This window comes from Pieris napi, chromosome 14, assembly GCF_905475465.1.
Source record: "Pieris napi chromosome 14, ilPieNapi1.2, whole genome shotgun sequence".
In the NCBI taxonomy this organism is placed as follows: Eukaryota; Metazoa; Arthropoda; class Insecta; order Lepidoptera; family Pieridae; genus Pieris; species Pieris napi.
Window position 1 is genome coordinate 9,638,635 of NC_062247.1, and position 11,966 is coordinate 9,650,600.

Genomic DNA, 11,966 nt, shown 5'->3' on the forward strand with positions numbered 1-11,966 from the left:
TTATGTTGTTTTCATGTACACCCTCTGGCCAAAATATGTCTAAAATGTTAGGGTGCGTCCACATCTGGCGAATATGCAGCTTGCGAGCCGTTTGCGAGCTACCCGCGAGCTGTGCGTGTGCAGTTACGGCAATGGTTTGGTGTGCCTGTTTAGCGCAACTCATGCAAGGCTTTTTACGATCCCACAAAACTGGAAATCATTTATATGTTTCAATGTTGTCATGGAGTGGACAGTGGATAATTGTTTACTAAACGTAAACACAACACGTACTTAACCTCCAGTAATTAGAACAAAAATGCCCGCGCGAATCTCACAAACGGCTCGCGAGCTGCACATTCGCGGCATATTCGTTTATGTGGACGCACCCTAAGATCTGTCATATTTTGTTAATGGTTTGTTGTAATTGGCAAATGGCGTATTTCTCAATCCTCAAGGATTTGAGCCTCTGGTGACTACAATTTTCATTGATGAGAGCAATATCGAAGACACTAATTGTCGTTTGTCGAATATATGTAAAGTAAAATATCTAGGAAACATATATAGAAATCGAAGGCCAGCATCAAGTGTAGCACTGAAATTTAAAGTTCTGTTAGAAATCATGTCTTTTCAATAATTCTAATTAGTTCTTTATGTGGGACAGAAGGCATCCAGTGTAGAATAGTGCCTGATCGGTTTTGGACAACTCTTTTGACTTTACACCAGTATTATTCCAGCTTGTCGCACCTCTGCAACGACAGACAAGAATTTAATAGACCCTTAATTCTGAGATTTAATTAATTTAATTTATGATTCAACGCAGTTTTTTCCACCACTTTGTGGAATCAGCTACCCACTGAAGTATTTCCGAACCAATTCGACTTAGGGTCCTTCAAGAAAAGAGCGTACCAATTCTTAAAAGGCTGGCAACGCACTCGCGAGCCTTCTGGCATTGAGAGTGTCAATGGGCGGCAGTATCACTTAACATCAGGTGAGCCTCCTGCCCGTTTGCCCCGTTCTATAAAAAAAATAGCATAGAGAAAAAATTACGTTTATTAGTTAACGAAGTTATGTTTTATTAGTTAACGAAAGTGTTTTTTTGAATTTAATTACTTAATTAACATTTATTGTAATTTCTAAGGTTGTTAATTGAAAGTTGTTGAATTAAACGCCTCAAAACAACTTTCCGATTTACATATGATCAAGATAGCGGATACTGCATTATGTCAATATTATCTTGCTGCATCTCGCTATGGGGTGGAGTCTGGGCAGCATCGTCTTCAATGCTGCAACCAGCGTGCCCATCGCGCTATTCTTAAGATATCCTATATGAAACTTTTTTTACTTTATCCTATATGAACAGTTATACTTTTTTCGAAACAAACACTGGCCACACCACATCATACAAAACGCAAAGCTACATAAAAAACGTACTTTCTTCGGCCAACGTTTTTCATCATTAACATTTCAAAAACAAAATGTCACCCTGGATTCTAAACTTTATACCGAAACTTTGCTTCTTGTGCAATAGTAAAATTATACTCCTATGTAGAATTTATTACTTTAAGTGCCTACGTATAGTGATAAGCTATTTATTTCCGTTAATTAACTTGAGATTAAAACGAAAAACATATAATACGAGTATAATAATAAAATAATATACATTGAAATAAATAACTAAACTTAACAGATACTTAAATATATTATTAAAAGGAGTCCCTTTAGGCAAGGTTCCGAAGATACTGGCAGCGTTCCCCCTTTGAATCGCTAGACTAATTCTTTGTCCGAGGTAGCTGCCAGATCTTTGGTCTCTTGTGATGTCTACAAACCTAGTGATAAGTATGTCAAATGGAAGAGACTAGCTGCCCACAGGGAATCCCAGGTGGCTACTGCACTTTCTCATTTTACTACACATCTTTTTTTATGTGTAATCAAATTTATCGTTTCTTTTTAATAAAGCGTTAACAAACTAAAATTTAAAGAAACGAGAAAGAGATAAACAATAAAAATTACTTGAAGAATGCGGATGACCCTCAAAAGTTAACAACGTGATACAAAAACGGGGATTTGAACATGTTCAATAACAAGTTCTGATACAAAAGGCTCAAAATCTCGAGCTTTATTATAACAACACCACTAACTCACGATCGTCTAAGATGAGATTGGTTCGTATATATTTTTTGTTTTATCTTTAATTAAAGAAAACTATGTTTGTGAGTGATATGAACAAACCATAGAGTGTTCAGAGGAGTTGTTCGTATAAATACCTTCTAATCAAGAAAAGAGCGCGTCTTAAAATGCCGGCAACGCACTCGCGAGCCCTCTGGCATTGAGAGTGTCCATGGTATCACTTAACATCAGGTGAGTCTCCTGCCCGTTTGCCCCCTGTTCCATAAAAAAATAACTATTTTTTGTGTGTTGATTGCATTTATAAATTTAGTTCATCTGACCTTGTGTAAACATTAACACAAAACCAGCTAAGCTGCACTTGCACACTAAGAATTTCCCCGTACTAGACTATATAGGATACTCTTCTTTAATAAAATCCCAGAGGCTCTTTTATCTCTGCCTTTTAATAAATTTATGAAATGTATTAAAGAAAAGCTGTGTAAAAAGGCTTGGGACTAGTGCTAGACAGGCTACTTCTAATTAATTTGCGAAATTTGTTTTAAAATAAGTGTTGTTTGATGATTTGCTATTTTATAAGAGTACCGAGAGTTTTTAACGCCGGCTTTTTCTCTCGGCCTACACCCTCTGTCTTCTTTGCCGATGAGTAGGGATGTCTACCAATTCAAATTTAATGACGTGGAATAAGTGATTGATACCTGTATCTTATGTTCCATAATAAACATATTTTATTTTAAGTTGGGGTACGTTTCAGAGATTTTGTGCTGTGAAGTCTCACTCCTGTACGATAAATTGTATTGGAATTTGACATACAGGAGTCATAGTTCAAGTCTCGTTTCTGAATGTAAGATTCAGGGCCAGATCTGTCAGTCAAAAAAGGCCTGGGTCAATCTTTCACCACATGGTTTATGTATCTTGTCACTTCTCTAATAGTGGTCTTATTTATTTTTGGCCAACCTCTGAACCATTTCCTTTTTCAGTGGTTTATGGTAGTAGCATACAACAGTTTCATAAATTAAATTTAGATATATTATGCATATTAGTTATATTGGTTAAGAAAGTGTACTATATATAAGGTTAGGTAGGATTTTTTAGTTTATATACGTAGCTATCTATAGTACCATGACTCAGGTAAATCGCAAACAATGTATGTAATTTTATTAATATATTTGAAAAATTCAAATTAAAATTTATACGCCACCATGCGCAAGAGTGCATCCTTGGTGCGCAGGGTGCGAGCTAGCGGTAACAGCATCCTCCGAATGATCGCGGACCGAGTCGATTGCCCATACCTCAATCACTGTTCCGCCATTTCATGCCGCCGCGGTATGAATAATTGAATACCTGTATTTTTGTGTGTATATGCAAACCTACTAACCCTTAGATTTAAGTCATTATGTTGTAATTACTGATAGTTAAGGAACCTTGTTTTCCGAAATAAACAATTTTTATTTTATTTTTTAAAAGTACTCACTCTAGTTGCTAGTACTCGCTTTAGTTGCTCGGAAACAAGAGCGTATACTTTTAAAATCGATGTTAGTTTATTAGTAAGGATATTTATTGTACATATTAAACTTATAAATACCTCATGAACACTGAATCAAAATCCGCCGTGTAAAAACTAAGGTCAAGGGTAATCATTAACTGGCTATCTGCAAATTCTTATAAACAGATATCAATTTTTTATAGAATATATATTTTGACTGTTTTTTATTGATTTTTTTAACTGTCTGTGTTTTTTTGTTATAGATTATTGTATCTATACTTGTCGCTGCAGTGTCAGGTGCAGCTATCACACCTGTTGAAGAGAGATTAGAAAACAATTCCACTACAGGAATTTTGGAATCTGAATTAGATGTAGGATTACGCAAAGATGTGTGAGTTGACATATCATATTAGATTATTCTTTCGACAAAATCTCTAATAATTACCGAAAACAAAACAATCTAAAGGAACGAGTATCCCAAAGAGTGCGTTTAAAAAATTCTATCATCACCACATAGACGGCTGAACATCTATAGTTCACCAAAATAATATATTATTTATTTAGTAAATAGGTCCCGTTTAAAGCATTGGTTTTATATTGATACGAATATAGAGATGGTCCAAATCAATCACTTGTACTTGTTAATTAACAGCCTTGGCAAAACCTTGACGACAATAACTGCTTTAATTCTAAATTATCTTTAGTAAAACTCATTAATCAAGTAAATGCTGTGACCTGGAATACTTTTTTTTATAGATACGACAAACAAAACAAAAACAGCAATGAAGAGCACACAGCAAATACAAATGAAGGAAACGAAGAGGCTACTGTGGTAACAGAATCCGCTTCGTGGGTGACGGAAACTGACATAAACCACACGACATCTGATATAAACGACGAGACCACAACACAATACGCGATAGAAGAGTTTGAAGTAGAACGGATAGGGGCTGGGGTTTCCTATGAAATTCTAAGCTCAGCTTTGGGCTAATAACCGATCAGTTACAATAAATGTAACAAATATTTTACTAAGTAGTTGGTAGTATAATCATAATTTAATGTTACAATAAATTAGTATTAGGTCGATCGATTAGAATTAAGATCTTGTACTTTTCAGATCTCAAAATTGTACTTTTTCAGAAAAGCAGGTAAATAAAACAATAAATTTAATTGATTTTTTTATTGTTTTTTTCTTTTGATTCAATTATCAGAATTATCCTATTCTATCAAATTGCCAATTAAACTTCTTAGCTCTTTCAGGACAAAAAAATACACAGTATTTCATCATAGGCATCATCATTAACAACATCCTTTGGCGAACAATAACACAATTACTAATAGAAACAATAATTGTGTTTATAAATACAATAAACAGATTCTAAAAATTGCCCATAGATGTCACCATTATGAAGTATTTATTATATTCATCAAAGTGTTACTGTTGATGCAAAAGTCAAAAATCATTTATTCATGTAGGTAACACAATGTACCTACACGTATAAACGTGAAAAAATAAATATACATTAAATGCTTTTAATTTTACATTTACTGCCAGTTCTCAAATTAAGGGCGTAGAACGGAAAAGAAGAACTGGCAATAAACTCTCCGCCACTCTTTGTAACTCAATTAAAACAAATCAGTGGCGCTACAATCTTTGTAGGTTTGGGACTCAGATTCATTCATTCTGTATCTCTAAGTAGGTGATCAGCCTCCTATGCCTGATACACGCCGTCGACTTTTTGGGTCTAAGACACGCCGGTTATCTCACGATGTTTTGCTTCACCGTTCGAGCGATTGTTAAATGCGGTCATAGGAAGTCTTTTGGTACACAGCCGGGGATCGATCCTACGACCTCAGGGATGAGAGTCGCATGCTGAAGCCACTAGGGCAAAACTTTTGTTGCAATTATGTGCTGGGATTCGTACCAAAACTGAAAGTAATCTTACTTTGTTTCGACGAATATAATAATTAAATTATTCAAATTTAATACCTGTTTATCAATAATGTGACTAAAGCTTCTTTTTCTAATTAGTCGGACCTAATATAATTGCTTTGAAATTTTAATTACTAATTAATTAATTGTAATAATAATTACCTAATAAAAGATTACGTTGAACAAAAGGATAAGGTTATTATAATTACTTAATTAGGTTCCTTTAATATATTTTTGATAATTATATCGTAGTGATATATACGAGTGTAATTTTGGGAGACTTTCATTGCTAATTTGGCAGTTTACGCTATACTATGTCTAAAAGCTTCTAGCTCTAATTTGTTACACCTACATAAAACGCAAACAAGGTAAAGTATATTTTCTATAATTAGAATTTTTTTTTTTATTTTGATGATAATATTTATATTTGATATAAACATACTTTTATTTTTTCAGATGTGTGTATTTGCAATATTGTGTTTCGCTGCGATAGCTACCGCACTACCTCTTGATAAGACAGCTTTCAATAATATTACTGATATCCTGAGTACTGAAAAGCTACCAATAGAATCAACAAATTTGCCTCAATCACATGATAATTTGAATCAAGGCAAATTTGTTGCAAGTAATGTTGAAAACTCTGGTGAACTTAAAAATAACTCAAAAGACTATCATGATGGGAGGGGAGACACACCTCTGCTTGATTTGGGTTCATATGAGGAACAACATAATAAAGAAAAAGATATATCGTTGAATAGCAACCACGAACCTATTATAAAAAATGAAAAAATGGAAAACAATATGACTAATGAGTTTGCAGAACCTAAGTCAACTGATAATGTTCCAATCACAGAGACAAACACAGTATTAGGAGAAAGTACTACTTTATCTGTCTCTACTGAAAAGGAAGAACAAACATCATTAGTAACATCTAACTCTCTTCAGGAAATACGAGGATTAGAAAACCAAAAGACTATCTCTACGCCTCTACCTCTGATTGATATTCAACACAAACACTTGAAAGAAAATATATTTTCACCAGCACCCAATTCTGGTCCACAAAACAAACAAGTGTCAGAAACACAAGAGATAACATCTTCACCTGTTCCTAAATCTGATAGTCAACAAAAAGAACAAGAATTCAAAAGTGAAGCGAGTAAAGTGAGTGAAGCACCGAAAACGCCTTCATCAATTCCTGAATCTGTAAGTCAACCAAAAGAACAATTACAAGATATAACGACGAAAAGCTTTCCAAAATCTCAGATTCAATCAAAGGGAGAAATCTCAGTAAGTAAACCAAAAACCACCTCACATTTACCCGACACTAAAACTCAACAAAGCGGTCAATCATTGAAAAAACAAATAATGCCTTTTACAAATTTACTTGCTTCTGGTAATTCAAAAAGACAAGAAGTAATAGAAGGTGAACATAAAATACATTCCTCATTACCTGAAATTAAAATTCAACAAAAAGAACAAGTACTAAAAGGAAAAGACAAAACATCTCCACTGTTATCAGCATTCAATAATAAAAAAGGACATGTAATACCCTTACCTGATTCTCATGTTCTACAAAAAGAGCGAGGACCAAATGCAGAAAAGAGTTATCTTGCAAATAAGCTAAAAGGACACAACATGAAACAAGAACCTAAAGCGGTAGCGCCTGTACACATACTTGAAAATCAAAAACAAAAAGTACCAGAAAGGGAAGAGATCACTTCTTATCCTATATCTGATATTGAGAAAGAAGAAGACGAATTAGGAGAAATATATAATTGTGCAGAAGAAAGATACCCTTGGTTTAACGTAGCCGTGCCTCCTCTGTTTTATGGAAATGGACTTCAGGCACCTGTTCCGGTAGACCTTTCACCACCTCCAATTTTCTTACCATATCCCAACCCCTTCTTCTATAAACGCCCGCTTATAAGATATCCTAATTTTGTGATTGTTTAAAGAGAGTATCAATTAGAAAATAAAATTTAAAATGAAAAAGTTTTTTTTATACTTTTAACTGCCACTAAACGAGATTGATTATAATTACGTAACAAAACGTATAACGTATCGTTTCGTCTTCGTTATATCAGTGGATTGTAAAAATAAGTTCAATTATATTTGTGATTAATTACCAATATACCTAATTCCAAAAAGGTGTTTGGTAAAAGATGTTGAAAAATATTCTAGAGCATGTGATGTTTTTCCAAACTTTAGTAATGGAATAATTCATTAGCTGTATTATCAATATTTGAAATAAATGGTTGTAGTAATTATAAGAGTATAAAATGCACTGAAGAACAAAATCAATTGAGTATTGATTTGTATTTATCAATAAAGGAATAGCGATTTTTAGGTAAGACAATTCATGTTTAATTTAATAAGTTCTAAAAGTGATGAGCTGTTGAGTAACAGATTTGCTTGATAATAATAATCATTATTTTCTCCCAATTATCTTGATTATTCCCATGTATTAATATAGAAACTAAATCTTAATACACTCTAGCAAGCACATGGGCGGCGATTAGCACTTAACTCTATATGACCCTTTTTGTTCACTTTGACAGAACCATTTTTAAGATACTAAATAATTTTGACTATCTTTTTATGTTTAGATGAAGTACGTCGTAATTTTTTGGTTAGTTGCTACTGTAGCAGCTCTACCATCTACAGAAAAAGACCTAGGCAATGATAGAGATGGTGCCGATGTTGCGGCTGGGCCAGGTATAAATCCCACAACGATCGGATCTTTTAATCAGCAATCGAATATTAATAACCTCGAGAACCAAGAAAAGGATACAGAGAATCTCCACGAAAAAGAAAACGAAGAAGAAAGATTTGAAGAATCAGTTCAGCCAAATCTAGTAAATGGAGAAAATCTATATACCAATGCTGCCATAGAGCCAGAACCAATAGTTGCCATACCTAGCCCGGTATATGAAGACGCATATGTACCTGTCCCAAACAGACGGCCATCCATTTTCTCAGGATTATTTTCTTTTCTTCCTTCATGGATTACATCGTTTCCCTCTAAGTGGCCTTTCAAAAAACCGATTTTTCACCGAGCATCTATATCATTTCCAGAATATTATCCTGACGATGAGATTGAGCAAATTATTTTCTAGCATGGAACCGTATTAGCATTTTCAATGGTCCATACTCTTTAACATTTACGTTTAACATCTGAATATTGAAACCTAAGAAATTGTCATTGATGATGTCTTAATGAAATAAAAATATTATTTTTATTAGGTATTTATTTATTACAAAAAACCGAAATAAGTGGGTACATATTTAAACATATTTATTACATGAATTTCATATTTTTCTTTCTTTCTTTTAAGATAATCTTATACTATATGCTATAAATAACAAAAATAAACACCAAAATATGACATTTTGGTTTTGTAATCAAGCTAGACTTTGTTAAAATTCTCTACAAATAACTTATAAATCTAGTTTAAATATTTAGGTAGGTAAGTGTAATTTAACTAAACTATAATTAAAAAAAACTATTTTTTTAAAGGAAGCCCTAAGTTCACTTAACATCTCCGATTAAGCATGGAGTAGCTCAAAGCTATTACATTTAGTTCATATAAATCACATAATTTTATTTAAAAATCTAGTTTAGATTTTTAGGTACGCAAGTGTAATTTAACTAAACTATAATTTAAAAAAAAACTATTTTTTTAAAGAAAGTCCTAAGTTCACTTAACATCTCCGTATATGCATGGAGTAGCTCATAGCTCTTACATTTAGTTCATATAAATCATATAATTTTATTTAAAAATCTAGTTTAGATTTTTAGGTAGGCAAGTGTAATTTAACTAAACTATAATTAAAAAAACTATTTTTTTAAAGGAAGCCCTAAGTTCACTTAACATCTCCGATTAAGCATGGAGTAGCTCAAAGCTATTACATTTAGTTCATATAAATCACATAATTTTATTTAAAAATCTAGTTTAGATTTTTAGGTAGGCAAGTGTAATTTAACTAAACTATAATTTAAAAAAAAAACTATTTTTTTAAAGAAAGTCCTAAGTTCACTTAACATCTCCGATTAAGCATGGAGTAGCTCATAGCTTTTACATTTAGTTCATATAAATCACATAACTTTATATACCGCTTAATAAAAAATATTTGGATATAAATAAATAGAAACTGACATTTACTACAATTTTTTTATTTGTTAACTAACACTATTTCCCAAAACCGTCATACCAGGGTGAAAGTGTTGGGGGAGGTGGCGGAGGACGCTTAGATTTTCCTGTTGACTGATTCCCAGATGTAACGTTTTCATTGTTTTCTAAGGTAGACGTAGTAGATATTACTTCAACTGTAGCACTTGTCGAGCTCGTTACTGTTGTTGGTTGTGTACTCGTTCTGATATGTCTTAACTTGTTTCGATAACGCATACGTGGACTGCTTGACGTATGATTAGACTGAGAGATCTTAATGGTAGTAACAGTTTTAGCACTATCATTATTTATAGTTGTACTATTGTTGGCCTTTACGTGATTTTCCTCTAATGTTTTTGGTAAGGATGACAGATTTTCCACATATCCTGTAATATTGTTAGGTAATTCAGAAACCAATGGTGGTTTTGGAACATCTACATGAGGATTTATTACTGTAGGAGTGATATTTCTATTTCTATTCCATTTTCTGAATTTTGTTTTCGCACGATATTGTGTAAATGGCGAGGTTGTTGTAGTACGATAAAGAACATTGTCAGAGCTTGGTACCGAGATTCGTTTTTGCGTTTCTTCAATTGGATTTGAAATCCTGTGATTTCCGTGCCGACCTCTGAATTTTTGTTTTGTGTCGCGATAAGAGGTAAAACGACTTCGGGGAGTGCTGGTTTGAACTTTTGTGTTATAATGGTCTCCAAGTCGCTGAAATAATGTTGTTGTCGGTGTGGTAGTAAGATCTGTAATTGGAATGTGAGTACTAATTGTAGAAGCATCATCTTTTTGTATAGGTATAGTTTCATTAGTGTTCAATTCTTCGATTTTTCCTGGGTTTATTTTTAAAGTTTTATTCTTCTTTAATTTTCGTCTTCGGAGGCGCCTTCGTGGTGACTTTACATTTTTATTTCCATCGTTGCTTATTAATGTTATATTCATTTTGGAATCTTCGGTCTGATTTGATAAATTTGATAGTAGATGACCTTTAATACCTCCTAGCCTCATTTCAGTACTAGATTCTGAAGTTTCAGTGACTACAGGCGATAAAATAATGTCGTTTGGTTCAATACTTATATTTGTTTCTTTTATTGGATTGACCGTAGATTGATCGTACAATAGAGTTTCGTCTTCACTCTCTTTTAGAACCATCTCACTTTTTGGTGGTTCACTTGCTTCTGTAACTCGACCATCGATGATTGGAGATGGTGAAGGATCAGGAACTATGATTAATTCTTCAACAAGTAGTTTTGGAACGTTGTCAACTGTATCATTCATTTCCCACTTAAGGCCTCCATCAGATAGCAAAAGAATTTCTATTAATGGGGATGAAGAAGGTATTGTGGTAGTTTCTAAGTAATTATATTTAGTAACCATCATAGTAGGACTCTCTTCATTGGGTTCCTCGATATGTAGTAACTCTGTATTTTCAGCATTTTTTTCTAATTTCAACCAGGAATTGTTATCAGTTTCTTCTTCATTATCAGACTCAGGAGTCTTCTCGTTATTTTGAGTATTTGGTCTCACTTCGATACTTAAAAGTGATTCTTGAGGTGATACCATATCATTTAAAACAGTCATTGTAGCTTCTGTCACATCTCCTGCAGTTATTTTCACATTATTTGTATCTTGCATTAAAGGTAGTATAATAGATTCTTCCGTGACTTCAAATAGCTCAGGTAACTTGTCCAAAACGTAATCATCGTGTTTGTCTTGGGCCATATCGTTTTTTATAAGATACTCCTCTGGTGTAGAATTAGTTTTAATAACTGTTCCATTAATAACTTGATTGGATTCAGCTAACGGTATGTTACCTACACTTTCCTTTTGTATATGAAATATTTTCCTTCTTGCAATTGGCTTACGTACCCGAAAATAGTGTCGAATATTTTCTTTTTCTGCTGGAACTTTAGGTATATGATCCGTGTTTTGTTGTTTGTATCTAAAAAATATTGTTGAACTAGGATTTTGTGCAAAACCTGGTTGGTAGATAGCGTTTGAATAATCAATAGGTTTTAGGGTGGGTGCCTCTCGACCATCAAAGCCATTTTCGTAATTCAAATTCGACTCTTCACCCACTACAATTAAAGCTATCCATGACAGGCTCAATATGAAGATCTTCATTTTCCTGAAAAGATAAATACAGTAAAATATACACCCAACAAGAGTTAAAAATAATAATAATCAATATTGAAGGGTCTACTCACATTGCAAGCGATTTGTAATGTGAAAGATTTAAGGTAAACCAGGATCTTTTATTCAAAATACA

At 33.3% G+C, this 11,966-nt stretch overlaps 2 protein-coding genes across 2 annotated transcripts; both read left to right on the forward strand.

Moving 5' to 3' along the window:
- Window positions 1–2,007: 2,007 nt before the first annotated feature.
- LOC125055855 lies at window positions 2,008–4,763 on the forward strand. Its single transcript, XM_047658504.1, has 3 exons — window positions 2,008–2,141; window positions 3,853–3,980; window positions 4,346–4,763. Exons 1-3 carry the CDS (start codon window positions 2,133–2,135, stop codon window positions 4,578–4,580), a joined length of 372 nt encoding a protein of 123 aa, XP_047514460.1. The 5' UTR covers window positions 2,008–2,132; the 3' UTR covers window positions 4,581–4,763.
- A 379-nt stretch (window positions 4,764–5,142) lies between these two features.
- On the forward strand, window positions 5,143–7,975 carry LOC125055852. The gene is made up of 2 exons (XM_047658500.1): window positions 5,143–5,890; window positions 5,979–7,975. The coding sequence occupies exon 2, from the start codon at window positions 5,979–5,981 to the stop codon at window positions 7,473–7,475; it is 1,497 nt and encodes a 498-aa protein (XP_047514456.1). The 5' UTR covers window positions 5,143–5,890; the 3' UTR covers window positions 7,476–7,975.
- The last annotated feature ends 3,991 nt before the right edge of the window (window positions 7,976–11,966 follow it).

What these genes read in the sequence shown, in the direction of transcription:
- LOC125055855 (XM_047658504.1), top strand. An exon ending in GTAGGATTACGCAAAGATGT is followed by an intron (nt 3,981 to 4,345) that starts GTGAGTTGACAT and finishes TTTTTTTTATAG; the next exon opens with ATACGACAAACAAAACAAAA.
- LOC125055852 (XM_047658500.1), top strand. Translation starts at nt 5,979, where the DNA reads ATGTGTGTATTTGCAATATTGTGTTTCGCTGCGATAGCTACCGCACTA.